Below are 22,500 nucleotides of genomic sequence, written 5' to 3'. Positions count from 1 at the left end.
GTGTGACAACAGCTGTGTCTGTGACCTGCCATGACATTCCTGTAAGTTTGAGTCGTTGGCATGCCGCGGTGCTGCAGTATCCTGCTGGTAAATGTTACAAATGTGTCATCTGATACCAGCTGATAAAATCACTGATGTTCGAGCAATAGTAAACAGAAAGAATGAGCGTGCAGTGAGAAAACAGGACAGTCATCAGTGATCTCAGAGGATTCTGCACCCCAAACATCCCCCACCCGCTATGGTTGGACACACACACCTCAGGGTGCTCAGAAGAGGGCTCTTTATTCAAATGAGAAACTTCTGGAGTTAAAATGATGGTCTGCTATGTGTCACGACACTGACTTCATGTTCTAGTAGTCGGATGACTGGATTCCAAATAAAGCAAGGGACAACATAACTGTGTGTGGCAGTATGAAAGGACACAAATGCTCTGTCAAACTTGTCCTTGAGCAGTTCAAACAGATCCTGATGAAATACCCTGTAACGTTTGTGACTTTCTCAGACTCATACGCAAATATTTACAGCAGGGTCAAAAATATATATATATGAAAAACATAATATAATAATAGTTCACTTTCACTTAAAACGTAAATTAAATGAGCTTAAAACTAATTGCATCTCTACACACTCCCTTTACACACATGAATCACACTTTGGTGTGTCACAAGTGGAATAATTGCATTCCTAAAGATTGCCATCTGTACTCTTCGTTGAGTGTGTAAGCATCCATGAGTGGCTCAAATGTCTGAGATCACTATCAAATTCTGGAATTTAAAAGGCACATTTAATCTTAGAAAACCCAGCAATTTAGAAAATGTTAAATGATAATAGTCACAAAAAAGATGTGAGAGTCAAAATCTGCTAAGGGGTAATTAAATGTAACAAATCATGTAAAAATGTATCAACTTGATTGGAAAATGCTTTTTTTTTTTATCAAACGTTGATAATTACCTAAATATTTTTGTCACATGTGCTCTGTGTCTGTCCTTTTATGTTGAAGTGGTATATTGTAGTCAGTTTGTAGTCTTTCTTGTTAATTAGTTTCCTATTAGCCACTCCCCCTCGTTTTCTTGTTAAGCTTGTTTCCCTGATGTTTCCCTGGTGTTACTTTGTCAGTAGTTTCATGTAATGTTCCCTTTCCTAGTGCCCTCTGTGTTTTTCTTTGCTTTATTTATTAAACTATCCTGCACACCTAGATCCACATCTCTGTCTGCACATTAAACAACTGAGAAGATAAAACAGCATTTATAAAAATCCTCCAATATATTACATCAGCATATGAGAATCAAACTGAACGACAGCAAGGTAGTCATGGGAGAAATTAAGCTTTTCAAAGCTTCGAATTAATTGCACTAATTGCCTCGCAAAATTAATCACTGTTTCGAAGCGTTCAAAGGCCAAACACACATTCAAAAAAAGCTTTTACAAACCAACTGCAAATGTTTTATTGAAAGTAAAATCTATTAAATGCAATTAAGCAATAATATACTAAGATTAAATATTAAGCGTCTGTTTGATGTGTTCTTTTATCAATTTTCATAGTTTGTTTTGTTTGTTCCATGGATGGCTCAGCTAAACAAGCCAATAAGAGACTATTAACTTCTATTATTCCTTTTAATTATACTAATGTCAGATTAAAACATCTACAAATGTACCAAACTAAACGGAGATCAGGTAAACCCCATAGCCACTTGTTCAATGATTCGTCGCTGGGAGCGATCCCGATGAATCCGCACGATTCATTGGTTCACAGATCATATGCGGTGAACCATTAACATTTCAAAAAGTTTCGAAACAGTTATGATGCAACGAAGCCTCGTTTACTGAAATCACGAGACTTTAGCCGTTTGATACACGCTCCGAACCACTGATTCCAAACAAACGATTCGTAAAGCTTTCGAAGCTTCCTGTAGCAGTGTTTCGAAGTCGCCCATCATCACTACTGCAAGCACTCATCTCAAGATCACTCGTTTAACAGGTCATCTATTGCCAAAATTATGGGAAAAAATCAGTCAAGCATATTCAAATATTGAATAGAAATATTCAAATCAGAAATGTCAGAATCAGAATGCGTAGTTCGTACATTAAAAAAAAAAGTCATATAAAATATAACCAACAAAGTGTTTCAACTGGATTGGCGTTTATTCTCTTTAGCGTGCAGTGTGAAGTGTTTAACTCAGTTCCCTGATCAGACAAATGCATACTCACATGCGTTATATATTACGCACATTATCGTCTCTGACAGAAATACTACCATGTATTGTGCACGTTATTTTTTGACAGACATCGATGCCTTGTTATTCAAATGATGTGGATTTGAAAACGGAAGAAGAGTAAGATAATAATTAGTTATTTCTTAGCTGGCGAGTATTCAGTGAAGTGACTGATGCCCATTAATGTGTTATATCCTTGTTTTTAGCTCTAATAAACCAACCGACTGCCAGCCTATGTTTTTGACGGACGTGATAATGTGCGTGAGGTGTGAACTATGTTTGATATTTGAGTAATTATAAAACATGCTGGAGAATGTCATTATACTAATTTTACGGTTTATTTCGTGGCTTAAATAAATTACGTGACTCAGAGACTGACATGTTTTGCTTGTCAAAAATGTTACATTCAGCTGCCGCAAATTCGTTGAGATTTGAAAATCTAAGTTTTACCAGGAAAGGAGAGGATTTGATGCACAAAGCTGTTTTTACTGTCTCTTAATACAAATCTTTTATTTAAAGCCATGAAAATGCCTGTTATAAATAAGTGAAAAATGTTAAAATCTTAAATCTTAAAATCACTCTCTTTTTAAAACTGCCGTTCCATTATTACCCATTAGCAGATTTTGACTCATAGAGATGAAATTATTCTGAAGGTCATTTTATATTTATGTCTCATGGATGGAGGACAAAACATATTAAACTTTTAAATTAATTTAATGAACAGACAAATTGTATCTATATACATGACATAAATCTTACTTTATGAATAACCACACACACGCGAACTCACACGCACACACACACTCACTCACTCTCTCTCACACACACACACACACACATGGGAGATGAGGGGGAGAGAGAATGTTCTCGAAATGACAGAGGAGATGACTTCACAACTAGAACAGTCCATGCTGTCCTGGTGTGTGTGTGTGTGTGTGTGTGTGTGTGTGTGTGTGTGTGTGTGTGTGTGTGTGTGTGTGTGTGTGTGTGTGTGTGTGTGTGTGTGTGTGTGTGGACAAAGGCAGTGAAAATACATTTCTGTGCATGCACAGAATAACTAGAATTAGAATAGAGTTTAACCAGGCTCTGTCTGAGCTGAATCCGTACTGGCTGTTACACACTAGAGCTCTGATGAAGACTTTGCATGACGGATGAGAGTTTCTCACTGGTTAACAGACCGCTACATCAGAGTTTGTAAAAATCCTCAACTTCATCACTTCTCAAACGCCTCCTCTTGGTTCAGATCAAGATATTCACTGAGACTGTGTGAACCTGATGAATTGGCCCAATACAAACATCTGCTAAATGAATGCTTACTACTCACTATGTGTGCACAAATGTGTGTAGATAAAGAAAAGCAAGAACACAAGGCCAGGGACAGGCGAGAGGGTCGCAGGACGACCTTCAGCACACAGACGCTCTTTGTGTGGTCAGATGTTACCTATGAGCGCTCAGTCACACACTCATTTATAGACGACCCCTGAACACTTCTACGGAAACTCAGCCATGCTTTCTATCTGGCACAAAGAGAGCAGTGTGACGAAAAGCCAAGAAAGAAGCACTGACATCAAGGGAAATCCCACTCTGTCAAACTCAGATCCCTCTTAACAGTAAGCATTGAGTAATAATAATATCACAGTGGAAAAATGAAGTAACACCATAACACATGTTATACTGGCAACAGCGTTTGCATTTCAAAGATACTATATTCTTCATTTTACATGTTGTTTTACTAAAGGAAATAAAGTTTATTTAGAGGCCGCAGACTGCTTTCAGCTCAATGATGTCGACACAGTGAATATGGTCAAGTGGAGGGTCCATGTTTTACACTTTTGTAGCATTTTGAACAAAAGTACAGTAAAAACAGTAATATTGTGAAATAATGTAGCAATTTAAAAGTTTTTGTATGTGAATATATAGTAAAATGTAATGTATTCCTGTGATCAAAGCTGAATTTTCAGCATCATTACTCCAGTCTTCAGAGTCACATGATCCTTCAGAAATCAGTCTATTATGATGATTTGCTGCTCAAGAAACATTTATTATTAATGTTGAAAAAAGTTGTGCTGCTTCATATTTTTGTGGACACTGTGATGCATTTTATTTCTCAGAGTTCTTTGATTAATAGAAAAGCTCAAATGAAGAGCATTTATTTGAAATAGAAATTTAATGTAGCATTACAAATGTATTTAGTGTCACTTTCAATAAATTTAATGCGTTCTTGCTGAATAAAGTATCACTTTCTTAAAAAACAAAACAAAAAAACTTACAGATCTGAACCGTATTGTTTTTCCACTAAAGTTACCAATGTTAACCAAGGTTTCTTGCACCAAATATGGTCACACAACCATTTCTCTCTCTAATGGATATCCTATCTGCATAATTCATACTGTGAGTTGCACTGAACACTGAATAGTAAATGTAAATGTAGGCGTCTCATATGTTGAGATGTGATGCCATAATCATAACATTTTTGAACCAGTTGCTTTTGCAGTTTAAATAAAGATAACTAAAACTGCATTTACTTGTTAGTAGAGATTTTGAAAGGCAGATTTTGTGATTTCCCTGGAACAAAGAGCATTTAGATGAGATATAGAATGAGATTTAGAAATGGATTCTGTCAATGACAGGGAATGATAATGCAGAATGTAAACATCCCATAATGGTTTTAATGACTAAGACCAGAGAGAGACTGACTTCACTCCCTCCCACCTGTCACTCATATTCTACATAACACAGAGATGTTCAGATACACATGCATCAGGACATGTGTGTGCAAATGGGTCTATATACACACCTAAACATGCATACAGTTAAACTATTAAACAAACATACAATGACACATAGATAAACTCACACAATCGCTTCCGTCAAAACACACACACACACACAAACTTTAGCCTGACAGCAGATCTTCACAATGAATGCATTCTTTAGATCAGATTAATTGAATGCACAACTATGTGAAAATCTCTCAGTAGAAACTCCTAATAAGGAAACTGCAGTGCATGAGAGTTTCTGCGGGACTGAACTTTGACCTGCTTCATGTCACTGCGGAGAAACACCAGCATTAACACACAAAGAGAGAAGACACTCATAAATCATTCAAATACACAGACATTTTTCATCTTTTGTGTCTTTTGTGAAAGAGGACTGGTACTTTTACAGAACACACCCAACACTGCTACAATAATGGATGGTTGCCATCCCGACGATGTAAAAAGGAAGTAGAGGTTGTATGTTTATCACATACTGTACATGCTATTTGAAAATAACATTTAAAGAGACAAAACTCTCTCTCTCCCTTTCCTGTACATATTTTATATATTTCATATATATAATTTCACATATTATACATTTCATTCAATAAGATAAGATAAATAATCAGTGTGTGGTAATGAAGCACAGGTATTTTTATGTGATTCTGATTATTTTAATAATAAGTTAGAAAACAGTCATAGTTACGTAAACGTTAAATTGCCCCCTATCTAAACAATCGAGACTGCCAAGGACCAAAAATAGTTGTTTAATTGGAGGCCATGCAGTTCCTGTCTCTATGAAGCCCCTCCTCCTGAAAAGCACAAAGTGCTCTGATTGGTCGCCTGCACCAGTTTGTTATGATTGGTCAAGCTCTTCTAGTGTGTTTGGGAAATGTCACGGCCGTTACCATAACTGCGAGTTTCACACTCTACTAACTCAGCCAGGCGCCGTTCCCTTAAAGGGTTATTTCACCCAAAACATTAATTTCTGTCATTAATTACTCAATTACCCAAAAATAACAACATTACTCAACAATCTCTTCTCTCCCACACTGCGCTGTTTACACTACGTCAACAGAGTATGAGAATAACTTGGAAGAGAAGAGATTGTTGAATTATGTAGTTATTTTGGGGTTTATTTGCACACAAAAAGTTTTTCCGTCACTTCATAATATTAAGGTTGAACCACTGTAGTCACATGCACTATTTTAACGATGGCTTTACTACCTTTCTGGGCCTTGAAAGTTGCAATGACGCTGCTGTCAATGGAGGGACAGAAAGCTCTCAGATTTCATCAAAAATATCTTAATTTGTGTTCCCGAAGATGAACGAAGGGCTTACGGGTTTGGAACGACATGAGGGTGATTAATTAATGACAGAATTTAATTTTTTGTGTGAAGTATCCCTTTAAAAAAACTCAAGACTAATGGAGGCGTTTCAGGGAGTTCAGAAACAGTGACAGTGTGTGAGATTTGTCATGCTCAAACTGCAACATTACACAAAGAAACTAAAGAAAGCAAAGAAGGTGCTCTTTATACTTAATACTACACAGAAAAAATGGACAAACATGTTTTAGCACTGAAAATGTTCTGCTTAATGCACTACTGAATTAAAAATCTAAAAATCTTTTTTTCTCTCTTTTGATCATTGTAACTGTTGTTAGAAAAAGCATTTGAAATGAAGCAGCCATATAAGGGGATATGCTGAGCGCTGGTGAAGCTGTGCACTGTGCTGTGAATGTGTAAATATCTTTATCCGAGATCGTTCCAGAAGTGTTTGTGCAATAAAGATGGTACAGATGAAGATCTCTTCTCTTACAGCCCACAGTAACAGAGAGAGAGAGAGAGAGAGAGACAGAGACAGAGAGACAGAGACAGAGACAGAGACAGAGACAGAGACAGAGAGAGAGAGAGAGAGAGAGAGAGAGAGAGAGAGACAGAGACAGAGACAGAGACAGAGACAGAGACAGAGACAGAGACAGAGAGAGAGAGAGAGAGAGAGAGAGAGAGAGAGAGAGAGAGAGAGAGAGAGAGAGCTCTACTGATCTGAAGCAGAGCACATGCACACAGGACCACACACACACATAATGCCACAGTTACCGATCAATCAGCGATGAATGATAAATCATGCACAGACTCAAAACAAAAAGAAAGCTCATGCATGGTGATTCAGGGGTTGTTTACACCACCGTTTTCAACTAAAAATTAAATTTTTTATTTACTTTACTAACAAACTCAAACTTTTGAAAACAGGTTTTAAAGTGCACGTTTTTTTTTTTAAACGATACCATTATCATCTCTGTGTAAACTGAATGCAATATAATATTTCAGTCTGCTGAACGTGCTCGATTACATGCTCGATGCTTTTGCCAACTTGTTTGTTTGTATTCATCGCTCCGTAGAAGAACGTGTACTTGCGCATGCGTGTAGTGTCGTACTATTGGCCTGGCATGCAGTGATGTGAATAAGTTAGGACACCCATGCTAAAGTTGCCTAAAAAGAGGAATAAAAAAATCATCTTTTGGAAATTGATCTTAATGCTTTAATTAAAAAAATGAGGAAAAATCCAACCTTTAAGGACACCAATTTTCTTTGTGAACGAATAATGTATCATAAATAAATAAATGTTCTTCATTAAAATACAGGGTGCATAAGTCAGGACACCCCTATGTTAAATTCCCATAGAGCCAGGCAGATTTTTATTTTTTAAGGCCAGTTATTTCATGGATCCAGGATACTATGCATCCTGATGAAGTTCCCTTGGCCTTTGGAATTAAAAAAGCCCCACATCATCACAAACCCTTCACCATACCTAGAGATTGGCATGGTTTTATTTCAGTTAGCCTAATAGCTGGTTTGATTTGCATTGAAAGATGATCTTATGGAAAGTGCCCATGCCAATCTCTAGGTATGGTGAAGGGTTTGTGATGATGTGGGGATATTTTATATCCAAAGGCCAAGGGAACTTTATCAGGATGCATATTATCCTGGATCCATGAAATAACTGGCCTTTAAAAATAAAAATCTGCCTGTCTCTATGGGAATTTAACATAGGGGTGTCCTGACTTATGCACCCTCTATTTTATTGAAGAACATTTATTTATTTATGATACATTATTCATTCACAAAGAAAATTGGTGTCCTTAAAGATTGGATTTTTCCTCATTTTTCTAATTAAGGCATTAAGATCAATTTCCAAAAGATTATTTTTTATTCCTCTTTTTAGGCAACTTTAGCATGGGTGTCCTAACTTATTCACATCACTGTAAATACAGTGTTTTCAGTTGTTTTTTGCAGATCTGTGTGAACGGGGATCGTTTTGACAATGATATTGTCTGAACACAAAACATTTCAAAAATGCGAAGGAAAAACGATCAGTTTTTACTCGATCTAGACGATCAATCTCTTTAGCGCCTAAAATACAGTGGCATTTAAATTGTCTCTATCTAAACAATCAAGACTGCCAAAGACCAAAAATAGTTGTTTAATTGGAGGCCATGCAAGCGGGGGCAATATGAGCGTTATTTTAAGCCCTTTGGGGGGACTGTGTGTGTGTGTGTGTGTGTGTGTGTGTGTGTGTGTGTGTGTGTGTGTGTGTGTGTGTGTACAGCGCCTCACTGACGCCCCACCACCTGCTGCTGCAAATTGCACTAGATGATGCAAACTTACTCAACTAAAAGAAAAAAGGGGCCAATCTCAGCCAAGAGTGTCTGTTCTCAAAACAGAACGCAACATACAAACACATCAACACATTTGTGCGTTTATTGATGCGAGTATTGATTAATTATCTGACTGTTGTTATTAGATCTAATCTAAACTAGTTTGTGCAGTTGAAATTTAAATATAATATTTCCATCCAAATGCTACCCGTATTTAAGTGCTTAAAGAAATGTCATAAAATCCGCGATATTGTGTCTCTTTTCCCAGTGTGGTAAGGAGACGCAGGGAAGTCATAATCTGGCAGAGATCAAAAAATAAAGAATATAAAAAAACCACCATGATAAAGTATTCAAAGATAGTCAAAGGTCTTCCTTCAAATAAATGCAGGTTTAGTCAGACTGCATCATATATTATATTATAAACATTATTATATTTAAAGCATTACAGAAAATCATGTAGGCATAGACATATTTTATTTTTTATTATTATATTATATACAATTCCAAGTGAAAAAAGAACGTATAGGCTTACACTGTAAGTGAACAAAACAGAATCAAATTGTTAATCGCAATTATTTGTTTGACAATTAATCGTCCGCACAAAATTCATCTTATTCGATTATTCCTGAAAAGCTGACAACCTGTCAGGCCATATAAAAAAACTTGATTTAAAAATCTCATGTAACTTCTATCTCACTGACCTATTAACTTCGAAACTTTTAAATGACAGGTCATTCCTAAAGTTGTCAAAGAACAATAAACAAGAAGACTTCTTACTTCACCATCAGTTTCTGTCATTTAAGGAAGCAAACATAGCTACCATTTTTGTGATGATAGACATCATATACGTCTTTCCACCAGTATTATCTTTCATAAGAAACTCTCTAAACCATTATGGTATGTTTCCATGGCAACCGTTCTCCCTAAACGCAGGAAGTGCTCGTGTAATTCATGCACCATAAGCCATAATGAAATATCAGTGAGGGTGTGACGTACCATCAAACCAGAACGAAGCTCATGAGAGACTCTTTCCACAAGGTCACAGATGAGAAATACTTTCCAGTGTGAGACATCAGCGCACACTTATTTTCTCCATATTAACAGAAGCGTCAGTCCAAGTAGAGTTTACTGAAGCGCACTGAACACAGCAGGAAACATGGTGAAGATGAAACTAGTTATCCACAAGTTTGCAATATTTGCTTTTATGAAGCAACATACAGTAAAATATTGGAGTGCAAGTTCACAATTTTTATTCATAAAATCTGACTGAATCGAATTACCATTTGAAGGGATAGTTCACCAAAAAAATTTTATTCCGGCAAACCTGTAAGACTTTAGTTCCTCTTCTAAACACACATGAAGATCTTTTTGATCAAATCTGAGAGCTCAACTACTTTGACATTTCAAAAAAATCCACAAAGAGATCGTAAAACTAATCCATATGAATTGAGCGGTTTAGTCCAAATATTCTCAAGAGACTTGTTTGCTTTATAAGGATTCATTTAGGTCACTCTTTGAAGCCAGTGATTACAGTTTATAAAGTTATAAATATGAATATTTTCTTACAAAAACACATCACTTTGCTTCAGAAAGCCTTTATTAACCCCCGTCTTTATTAATATTAACATTAAACATTGAGGACCCCCATGAAAACGAGATGTTTCATCTCATGGGGCTGATCCTCCAATAAATGTTCATAAATTAATTCATTATATAATTAAATAATTAATCAATGCGCTTTTTCGGGCTTCAAAATCTCAGGCTCTATTCACTCCCATTATAAAGCTTGGAAGAGCAGGATATTGTTTAATATTACTCAGATTGTGTTTGGCTGAAAGAAGAAAGTCATATACACATAGGTCGGCTTGAGGGTGAGTAAATTATGGGATAATTAATTTTTTTAACCCTTTAAGAACTAACCCTTTAAATGAAGTCTTACAATAAATATAAAGAGTTGTGAGGAAGTAGGATGTGCATCAGATCCGTGTGATGTGCGTCAGGTCTTAAAGGGACAGCAGCCTAATAAACCTGTTCCTTTCTATCATTAAGGACAAGCAAAGAACAAAAGAAAAAGAGAAAAATCACTCGCTGCTCTTGACTAAATTACTTTTGTAGCTTTAATAAGGATTCATCTATATTTAATTTATAATTTATGCAGTGAAGACTGAAGTGTTGGATAACTTTATTCAATTTATTTATATTTCCTACTAGTGCTGCATGATTAATTATATCGCAATGTCAAGCCTATGCAATTATATGACGCAAAATGCTGCGATTTTATATGAAATAGCCTAAACAAATTAGGGCTATTAACGCAGCATCTGTTAATTTTTGTCATCCTTTGGCTAGTGCTACATGATCCCGCTCTTATTCATGCAAATGCTTTTAAACCATTCATGCGCGACAAGACGAAAAAAAGAGCGCGCTGCCTGTGAATGTCCTGACTGTGACTCACAGAAAGACGTGCGCCAGCATCATGCGTGCGCACAGACAGCACGCCAGAATACAGTTCTCTTTCGCGCTTGAACGAACAATAACACACAATTATGCCAAAATGTCGTTTTGTCGAGTATCTTCATAACATAAGAGCAGTCTTATTATGAAGGTAAACAGTTGCAACTCGTGAGAGAATGAGGCGCGTGTGAGATCCGCGTCTCTGTCAGCAGAGGCTGCTCTTAAAGGGACAGTACACAGTAGCCACTAATTATCTCTGTCGTTAAAGTCTGTCACATTTCAGCATTATAAATAATCTGTGTGTGCATTTTCCTTGAGAACCAAACAAGTTGACTCATGAAACCATTTGTTTATTATATCGCATATCGCAAATCGCAATCGCAATATTGACCTTTAATAATCTCAATATGACATTTTCCCCAAATCGTGCAGCCCTATTTCCTACCTGTAAGACCATGGGTCAAAAACAATGAAATAACATTTTGTGCATTTTGACAGGGCAAGTAAAAATCTGAAATAGTCTGACTGGACCAAAAGAAAAAAATTGAGCCCTGATATATTGGAGGACAGGTAAATGTGACATTTATTACAATGGGTTTGGGTTTATAAAGATTGTTTTAAGTTCACTTAAATTAAAAGCTGTTATATTTTTAAAGCTTAATTAATGTTAAAATGTACAGCTTTTAATTATACTGTAATGCTGAATGGCTTTAATGGCTAAAATTGAGCCATAGAGACATCAGTTTCAGTATTGGTATCAATTATACTGGCCTTCTTTCATAAAAACATGCAATTAAACTAATGGCTAAACTAAAAAACTATAGGCTATAGCTGTCTTCATGTTGTTTCTACATTCATTTGGAGATTAAATGTGAAATTATTACAATATACAAAATAAATTAAAAACTGTATTGTTATCGATTGACAGCACTAATAGTCACTCCTAAATCTCTTTACTGTCTACACAGAGAGGATTGTGGGCTCTGTTTGTTTGCTCAGTGTTATTAGCTCATGCTCTTACTACAATACTGCCATTGGTTGAGAATCTGTCGACCAATCAGAGCAAAAAACCAATGCAAGCAACAAGGCCACCATCACTCATCGAAAGTCATTTTCTGAAACCAACAGCTGTTTGTAAAACAAATAAAAAATAAAATAACCTACATTCATGGACATTGTCATGTCTAGATCCAAAAAAAACAAACGATTACATGTGAAAAATAAAAAAAGCTTTTTATTAAGTTATATGATATTAAGTATTGTGTTCATTAAAAAAAATGTCAGCAACAACAAAAGATATGTGGAGTAAGAACTAGAGAAAAAAACTATTAGCGAAAACATAATGGTGAAAGAAAAAGAGATTTCTCTAGGGAAAGAAAGTTTAGAATTAATATATTGTTCAACAGATTTCATATGATATATATATACACATATAATTTATGGAAAAATACAATAAACAGATAAATGCATGTTTCAGAGCTTGTAGCTAAAGCTAATTTGCAACACTAGAAGGGCTTTTATAAATTACAATTACAACAACGATTACAAGTTTGTTGCTGAATTAACCAAGACTTAGTAGCTTTTCAAAAAATAATTTATATTTCATATATATGTATATATATACACAAGTGTGTGTGTTGTGTGTCGTGTGTGTGTGTGTGTGTGTGTGTGTGTGTGTGTGTGTGTGTGTGTGTGTGTGTGTGTGTGTGTGTGTGTGTGTGTGTGTGTTGTGTGTTGTGTGTTGTGTGTTGTGTGTGTGTGTGTGTGTGTGTGTGTGTGTTTACTAGAAAACGAGATAAATATCACGAGGAAGAACCGGCTATTTGAAACATTTGTGTGATGAAGAAAAGAGCAGAAGAGAGAGAGTGATAGCATGTGAATAACATCCCATCTGACGTGCCTTAATAAGGAGATCCGATAGATCCGCTGGCAGAGGAAAAGAGAAAGAAGAGAAGGAAAAGAATGCTGCTTCAGTAAACTCCCGATTTACATGTCCCAAACACACACACACACACACAAACACGGCCCAGCACACGGACGACCAGACAGTGATTCAGCACAGACCTCTGTCTCACTCTCAACACAGGAACAAAAGTGGGGCGATATTTATAGAGGATGCTTCAACATTATGTCTTCCACAAGAAGAAGAAACACAAGCAGGTGAAGGACAGAAGGACAGAAGGACAGAAGGACAGAGGGACAGAAGGACAGAAGGACAGAGGGACAGAAGGACAGAAGGACAGAAGGACAGAGGGACAGAAGGACAGAAGGACAGAAGGACAGAGGGACAGAAGGACAGAAGGACAGAGGGACAGAAGGACAGAAGGACAGAAGGACAGAGGGACAGAAGGACAGAAGGACAGAAGGACAGAGGGACAGAAGGACAGAAGGATAGAGGGACAGAAAGACAGAAGGATAGAGGGACAGAAGGACAGAGGGACAGAAGGACAGAAGGACAGAGGGACAGAAAGACAGAAGGATAGAGGGACAGAAGGACAGAAAGACAGAAAGACAGAAAGACAGAAGGACAGAAGGACAGAAAGACAGAAGGACAGAAGGACAGAAGGACAGAAGGATAGAGGGACAGAAGGACAGAAGGATAGAGGGACAGAGGGACAGAAGGACAGAAGGACAGAAGGATAGAGGGACAGAAGGACAGAAAGACAGAAAGACAGAAGGACAGAAGGATAGAGGGACAGAAGGACAGAAGGACAGAAGGATAGAGGGACAGAAGGACAGAAGGATAGAGGGACAGAGGGACAGAAGGACAGAAGGACAGAGGGACAGAAGGACAGAAGGACAGAAAGACAGAAAGACAGAAGGACAGAAGGATAGAGGGACAGAAGGACAGAGGGACAGAAGGACAGAAGGACAGAAGGACAGAAGGATAGAGGGACAGAAGGACAGAAAGACAGAAAGACAGAAAGACAGAAAGATAGAGGGACAGAAGGACAGAAAGACAGAAAGACAGAAGGACAGAAAGACAGAAGGACAGAAGGACAGAAAGACAGAAGGACAGAAGGATAGAGGGACAGAAGGACAGAAAGACAGAAAGACAGAAAGACAGAAGGACAGAAGGACAGAAGGACAGAAGGACAGAAGGATAGAGGGACAGAAGGACAGAGGGACAGAAGGACAGAAGGACAGAAGGATAGAGGGACAGAAGGACAGAGGGACAGAAGGACAGAAGGACAGAAGGATAGAGGGACAGAAGGACAGAAAGACAGAAAGACAGAAGGACAGAAGGATAGAGGGACAGAAGGACAGAAAGACAGAAAGACAGAAGGACAGAAAGACAGAAAGACAGAAGGACAGAAGGATAGAGGGACAGAAGGACAGAAGGACAGAAGGATAGAGGGACAGAAGGACAGAAAGACAGAAAGACAGAAAGACAGAAAGACAGAAGGACAGAAGGATAGAGGGACAGAAGGACAGAAAGACAGAAAGACAGAAGGACAGAAAGACAGAAGGACAGAAGGACAGAAGGATAGAGGGACAGAAGGACAGAAAGACAGAAGGACAGAAGGACAGAAAGACAGAAGGACAGAAGGACAGAAGGACAGAGGGACAGAAAGCAAGGCTTAAAATCAGAAAACTAATACAGTTTGTCTGAAGAAATGTGGTTCTTGCCTGATTCTACTCAACAACACACATGACTTAAGGAATTCATGTCCACAAACAGTATTTTCTTTAGTTATACTCGGATGCAAGGATTCAATAAATTGATTAAAAGACAATAAAGACATTTAGAATGTTATTAAAGATTTCTATTTCTAATAAATGTTGTCTTTTGAACTATCTTTATAAAAAAATTAGTAAATGTTTCTTGAGCACAACATCATCATATATTAGAATGATTTCTGAAGGATCATGTGACACTGAAGACTGGAGTTATGATGCTGAAAATTCAGCTTTAAAATCACAAGAATAAATTACGTTTTGAAATATATTCAAATAGAAAACAGTTACTGTTTTACTGTATTTTTGATCAAATAAATGCAGCATTTGTGAGCATAAGAGACTTCTTACAAAAACATAAAATATACCAAATCCAAACTTTTGAACAGTAGTATAATCATCTCAAATTCAGAGCCAACAAACCGTAGAAATGCTTGAAAAATTATTAAAAACAGAGATGATGAAAGTGAGAATCAACCCACCCCAAAAAGAGTGGATATAATAACCTGACATGAGAAATTAAAAAGCAAGGGCTTTTTTCCATTCTATCCACTATCAGTTAATAAATAAAAATACAGATAAAAAGACAGTGTTTGTGAATTGCATATGGGAAAAAAAACAAATCACAGCCTCGTCCATGTGAACTCAAGTGACCCACACTGAACGACAACATCCCGACAGCATCACGTCCCAGAACAAGCGTGGGCCGTTCCTGTGGTTCACAGCTTGATGAATTAAACATGAGCATTTAAATTAGACCTGGTATAAACATGAAGCCCTTAAGTTATAAAACCGCTCTCAGTCTGAGAGAAGTGCTTGCTGCAGTGTTATCGAGGTCAGTACAGAGAGTCCACACACTCCTGCAAACACACACTGAACTTCACCAAACTGACAGACTGACAGACAGCATGTGTGCTGATCAATGAGCTCTCGCACCAGCAGCTGAAGCACGACTGCACGTGGCTCCAGCACACACACACACACACACACACACACACACACACACACACACACACACACACACACACACACACACACATATCATCACTTCCAGCAACACCCGTTTCCAAACGTTTGATACCTTTATATTTCTCTCGGACGTTCTCATAAGCTTGAACAAAGTCCTGTTCATCTGCATTGGGCGGCAGGCAGAGGGGTTCGTACATGGCCATTGTGGATCAGTCACAGGTCCTCTCCTCTGTGAGCCGCTAGAGGATGTGCACCTCTGTGAGTGTGTGTGCCGTGCTCTCTCGCTCTCTCTCTCTAAACTTCATTCCTAAAGCCAGCGCCAGCCACACCCCCTCCTTCCTGAATGGGAAATACCAGCAGACTCTGAGAAGCCCCGCCTCTTAAAGACACACAAGACATCAATCAAACTATCCACCTGAAAGTGTCAGACACACCTCTTACAGTTTAGCATACTGCCTACTCATTTTGAAAGCTGTAAATGCAGTATGCATTCAGAAGCGATGGCTGCATGCTAATCTCTTGACCAGACACTTATTTTGAATAAGTAATTACTTCATTACTTTAAAACTGTACATTCTATAAAGTATGAATATGTGTAGTATGAATGTAATCTGTACATACTACATTCATTATGTGACCAACCAGCGTCAGTTGCGTCGCTTCACTGCCATTTATAAATCCTCTCCCATGGCATCATGGGATAGTAAAGTCCATCGTGTGTACACTTCAGAATCTCACCAGAAGTTAGTCATGCGGGTACTTTCTGCCTACTCTTTAATGAGTACTGTCAATGCTGACATACTTCTTTTGTCACATACTGTTTTTTGCCTACTATACAGTAGGGAAGTATGCGATTTCGGACGCAGCCTATGTCTGAAGAGAAATACTAGCTTCCTGCTAACTGCATAAATAAAATAAAAATAGCACATTAAATATGAAAAAAAAATCTGTTTTGTAGAAAAAAATTTCTAATCAAACAATGGGTAGAGAAAAAAAATCACAATCATAAAAAATGTCTGGTTTATTCAAAAAAGGTCAAATAAAGTGCATTGTTGAAATATAGTATGAAAAATAAAATGTTCTATATAGTATGAATACAGTATATAGTCCCATTCTATTTAGAATGAGTGTGTGTAGTATGAATGTAATCGGGACGTACTACATTCGTCATGTTGTTTTTGTCATGTGACCTACTGTCACTGCCATTCTGGCCTCATGGGATAGTAAAATATCCATCGTATGCACACTTCAGAATCTGCCCGGAAGTAGTAGATCACCTGGGTATCTTTTGCCTACTGTTTTATTAATACTGTGAATTTGGAAATTCTCTTTTCACACATTTTTACACACTATATAGTAGTAGTATGTGAGTTCAGGATGCAGCCATAGTGTGTGGAAACTGTTTCATGCAATGCAAACCTTACAATTCCTGTTTGACGAAAGATCCAATGATACCAACCACTTTTTGTTGTTGTTGTTTCAGATACTAAGCAACAGTAAGGAGTATACTGTATACTTAGCAGTATTCAGTAAGCAGGACAGTATCCCAGAATGCACTGCATGAAATACTGTAGGCCAACAATGCAATGTGTTTGACTTCACCTTTACCAGTCTCAAAAAGAAACCGGATGCAATGTTAATCACGATATTAACATCTCTTTGTATCAGACAAAAGACTTCTCATTCAGCCCATGTTTCTTTCATAGATGTCTTTGTTTTCTTTCAGTCTTTGATGATCTTGCACAACTCCTCACTAACCTGACTGAAACTCTCAAAAGTGCTCTAAAGAAAGGTGTTTTGTTGAACAGCTGTGTGACGTCATGGGGCCGGTTTCACAAAGCTATTTTAGACCAGTCTATAGTGTTAGACTAGTCTAAAATTTGCTCATAGACTAGTCTAATGCAAGCTAGACTGTTTCACAAAAATAAAGACTGACTTAATTAAGACAAAAAAAATTAGACACCTTACCCCCAGGCTAACTTAGGTCTAAGACTCTGTTACCTTGGCAACCAGCAGTAACAATCAGTTACATTACAAACAGCCAAACGAAAATGGAAAATGGCTCATAATTTGTGGTTTGCTGACGACGTTATGGAGAGAGCTATGAGAAGGGAAAGGGTTTTTAGGATATTTCCTCTTAAATATTTCTTTTTTGGCTTCTTGTATCATGTTTTTGTATCTTTTCTGTACGTCTTTAACGCTCCGGTCAACGGTCGGATTAACGCTGTTAACCGTCGTAGTAATCTTTTTCCAAATTAAACATTTCTTCTTGTTACTAAATTCTCCCTTAAATTTCCCAAGTAAAATGTCCTTGTAACTGTTATACTCCTCCAACAAACACATATTTTCCGCTGGGGTAAACTGCACTGAGCGGTTGACTGCGCTTACTTGATCCGCCATGTTTTTTTGTTTGAAAAGTGTCTTATTTTACCCAGAATGCATTGCAGTGTAGTCCTACTTAAGATAGTCAGAGTCTTAAGTGCTTTGTGCAAAAGTCTGATTTAGATGCCTATCTGAAATCTGACTATCTGCTTTATCTAAGTACTAGTCAAAGTTTATCCGGCCCATGGTGTGTTAACAGGTTTGAGCAATTCGTGTCAGACAACTGATGAAGCCACTCAACTTCATCAACATCCTCCTGTTGCATTAACAAAAATTCTACCAGACACAACTAGAAACCTTCTGCAAGAGCGACAAAACTTGAAAGAAATAAGTTAAAAGGACAGACTGAAACCGGTTCTCAAAGAGACTTCATCATCTTTTGAATATTTAGGTATGAATATTACGATTTTTTCTTGTTCTTCTTTCTGTGCTTTGCAAGTCATATCCAAAAACTCTATATTATGACCTTTTATAAAGTGTTGATTTTGTTTTTGGGCTCTACTGGAATAGGTTTTGATGCTTGAATGATCAAGAATATCTGAAATTGTTGCAGCACCACTCTTCCCAGTCTGTCAGTAATGCTCCCCAAAAGCAACTATGGTTGCAAGTTCCGTCACACCCCTGTTTAGTTCCTGTCTCTATGAAGCGCCTCCTTCTGAAGAGCTAAGTGTGCTCTGATTGGTCGGCTGGACCAGTGTGTTGTGATTGGTCAACCACTTTGAGTGTGTTTTGTAACTGCCAGTTTCAAGACACAACTAACTCACTCAACCAGGCCCCGCCCCCCATGACCTTTGGAGTGACTTTGTGCTTTGTAACTTGGCAGACCTTTTTCACGCTCAAACAGCAACATTACACACTAAAGAAATTTGAACATGTAAAAAAGCATAATAGCCTAAAAAAGCATAGGTCCTCTTAAAATGAAAATGTAACCAAATCTAAAAATCAGTCAATGGGATTTTTTTCCTTAAAGTCCCCCTGTAGTCAATAATTCTATCCTTTAAAACTCATCTTTGATCACCAAACATTTTTAAACATTTTTCCTTGAAAAATATTTCTTCATAGCTTAAAATAGCTTGGAATGTAACTCTACACCCTTGCCTCATTTAGTATATGCGGTTCTCTGAATATGCAAATGAGCCCCGCCTCCACTCACTCACTCAGCTCAGGGATCCACTCGTTGACGATCACACGTTGATCTGATTGGTTAAAAGTAGGGGTGGCACGATCCACCTTTTTTGCCTCCGATACCGATTCCGATTCCTGGGACTCAGTATTGGCCGATACCGATCCGATCCAATACTAAAATAATAATTAAAAAAACAGTGCCAAATTACCTAATAAACTGTATCTGTATGGCTCACTGTGGGGAAGAGACTGGGATTAATCTTTTGTTAAAGGCATCAAGCTTGACTTAAACATTATTTTCCTTACTTTGTAAAACAATACAGACAAAATATCTACTGTATAATTAAAAGACATTTATTTTTAAATTTTAAGCGCAACTTTTTAATGAACCAGCAACATATGATAGATTGGACAGAATAACTAAGGCTATCAATAAACTGCCATTCCGCAAAAATATTGTAATATGAAAGGCTCCAATTCAGAGCGGCACGAAACACTTATGCGCTTCCCGTGCGCAGAATGATGCGCTCGAAGCAACATGGAGTCACGGCGCGTAGCGCGTCGCATTGAAAAGTTCAAAGCACAAAAGTAAGATATACATATATTTCTTTATTTATTCATTAGTTTGAGCCTTTTAACAGTTTTAAATTTCAGTTAATGTGCGTGTGAAGAGCAATTATATCGCTCTCTACTCCAGTGTTGTGATCACTGAGGAGTTGTGTTGTGATCTAACAGACACCCGGTAGAAAGTAACATGTGAAACTCCAGCACGTTAAAGTCCTTTTATGCAAACCATAGACCTTTATCTACAGATCTACAGTATAATAATAGGAACATTGACTCATTTTGGAGACTGTTTCATCATGTTGACTGTTTTACCCGAGTGCTGTTTGAGTACTGCATGGAGAATGATTGACAGCCGCAGCGGAGGGAAGCACTCAGGTGAAGATTAATTTAACGATTTAAAACTGTACCTCACATTAAACTATATGTAATGGCTTCAGAAAACTTGGAATATAGTACACGGAAACATTATAGTGCTTTATAATGTTTTTGTGCCTTTTGTGTTGTATAACAATAACATTCGTAGGCTATACAATATCGGATCGGATTTGGATGGTCTCGTCTGGCGATACCCGATCCGGCAAATATTGCTAGTATCGGAGCAATACCGATACTGAGTATCGGATCGGCGCACCCCTAGTTAAAAGGTAGTTTGTGACGTCAGAAACACCAGGGATTTCAAAGTGTGTTTTTGAGACTGTCTTTGCTTCACTGCAGTTTTAAAGAGAAAATACTCAGCAATGCTGTCGACTTATGAATTTACACATGGTTTGCCTTAAAGCAAATTAAAAAACTCGACATAGACATGCTTTTCACCACAGGGGGACTTTAAGTGTCTCAGTGTTTCCTGGAAACCTGACGATTCCTCGCATAATGACTAGAAGCTCCAGACTCTTACTCACTCTAATGAAGTGTCTTTCCTATCAAACATCCCCTGTCTTGCTAATGTCGCTGCAGAGAGGGATCAGATATGGGCTTCAGTAGTGAGTAATGTCTGTCTCTGTTGAAAATACCAGCATGAATTTCAATGCTGATACAGCCTGGGTTAGAATAGCAAGTGCTGGAAATCAAGCAAGTTATGAAGCCTGTTGGGAACACCCATCCCCTAAACACAACATATCACAACTTATGCTGTTCTAGTATAATTAATACCGAGTCATTTGCATTTTAGACACAAAATATTAGCCACTTTGCCTTGTTATTGTTCCACCAATGAAAATAATACCACTAGTTTGCATCTCTGAGCAAAACCCATTAGTGGTGTTTTCATTCTTGAATGATTTAGTGTTTTTGAACAAATCCATTGAGTAAATCATTCAATAACTCACTCATAAAAGCAGTGGCTAATTTACCCCATACCAAATTCACTATTTGAAGGAACAGCCATTTGCAGTGGTCTTCCAAAACCATGGTGGACATTATCAAGTGCATTCCTTCAATCCCATAATCCACTACAAGAACAAGCGCACATCTAATGTAACCTGGACGGTAAGCCACTAGAAAATACCAATGCACTTTTAGAGTTGTGCCGAGTGAAGTCACACAAATTACTAAGAAGCCGTCCACAACACGTCTCGCAAACTCAAGGGGTCTGTGGAAATGTTTAGATGAAGTGTAAAACATGACAAATAAATAGATTCAAATAAATAGTAAAAATAAGATTAAAATACAAATCTAATATAAAAATATAAAAAAATATTAGATTAAAATAAAAATATACATTAATAAATGGAGAAATTATGAGAACATATTGAAATTAAATTAAAAATAAATAAATAATTAGAATTAATAGTAAAAATTGTATAAAAATAAACAAATAAATAATACACAGCTCAGTACTAGTGAGTAGAACATATTAATATTTAAAATTTAAAATTTAATTAAATGTAATGTTTTCCAAATAATATTTAAAACATGTTTATAATATGTATTTTTCACAGTATAAACTGGGTTTTCATACATAAAAATGTATCGCATGAGAATAATCATATGAGGGTCCATTCCAAGTCACCAAGTCAATTTAAGTAAAAAATGAATCCTGTTATGTCAGGGCAATAATCTGCCAGACTTATTTCCTCCTTTTATTTTGGATTCACTGAAACACAACACATCTCTGTTCTGAAGGAGATGTTTGAAAGAGTTACAGCTCTGGTGCAATTTGGATAAAAATCACACACACAAACACACACACTACACTATGTGGGTTGATTCATGTTACCCCTCAATTAAAGATTAAGATTTCAGTAAACAGTGAATTGTAAAGCTACACCTCTTTGCTTTAAATTGCTACATTTATAGTAAGCAATTACGTGTGGAAAGCAAAATAAAGATATATAGCACACACACACACACACACACACACACACACTGTGGGCTGTAAGACTGTGAATATATAAGAGCGTGTTTGAGGGGAACGTGCACGTCTCAGTCATTCCTTCAGGACTACGGTCTGGAAGCCAAAAACAGGTGCTAGCTGTAGTGTGAGGGCGTTACTGTGGGCTTGAGTTTCACAAGTGTGTGTGTGGTCTCTCGGTGTAGTGTGTGAAGACACGGAGTATTTAAAATCCCCACGCGATCACAAAGAAACCCGACGTGAGTGTGAAATGAAATGCGTCCGAGCGGTTTGACCCTACATGAGCATGTTAGCAGCGCTCACGCATACCTATAATAGCACACAGCTGCCATGACCTTTGACCCC

At 37.4% G+C, this 22,500-nt stretch overlaps 1 protein-coding gene across 8 annotated transcripts in view; it reads right to left on the bottom strand.

The window, feature by feature from the left end:
• Positions 1 to 22,500, bottom strand: part of plecb (plectin b) — a 156,063-nt gene that overhangs the window by 126,818 nt on the left and 6,745 nt on the right. The window contains exon 1 of one of the 8 annotated variants that reach the window (XM_077206605.1): positions 15,844 to 16,076. The exons of 4 other annotated variants lie outside the window; for them this stretch is intronic. In XM_077206605.1, the coding sequence (XP_077062720.1) occupies positions 15,844 to 15,934 (91 nt within the window). In that variant the 5' untranslated portion in view covers positions 15,935 to 16,076. Of the gene's footprint in view, positions 1 to 15,843; positions 16,077 to 22,500 lie in introns of those variants that run through there. 3 more of the 8 variants (XM_077206587.1, XM_077206571.1, XM_077206595.1) reach the window with 3 other exon arrangements.

This window comes from Siphateles boraxobius, unplaced genomic scaffold, assembly GCF_051911475.1.
Source record: "Siphateles boraxobius isolate OS27281-9 unplaced genomic scaffold, OSU_SipBor_1 12, whole genome shotgun sequence".
Classification (NCBI taxonomy): Eukaryota; Metazoa; Chordata; class Actinopteri; order Cypriniformes; family Leuciscidae; genus Siphateles; species Siphateles boraxobius.
The sequence above is the reverse complement of the archived record's forward strand: the minus strand, read 5'-3'. Positions and strand labels throughout refer to the sequence as shown.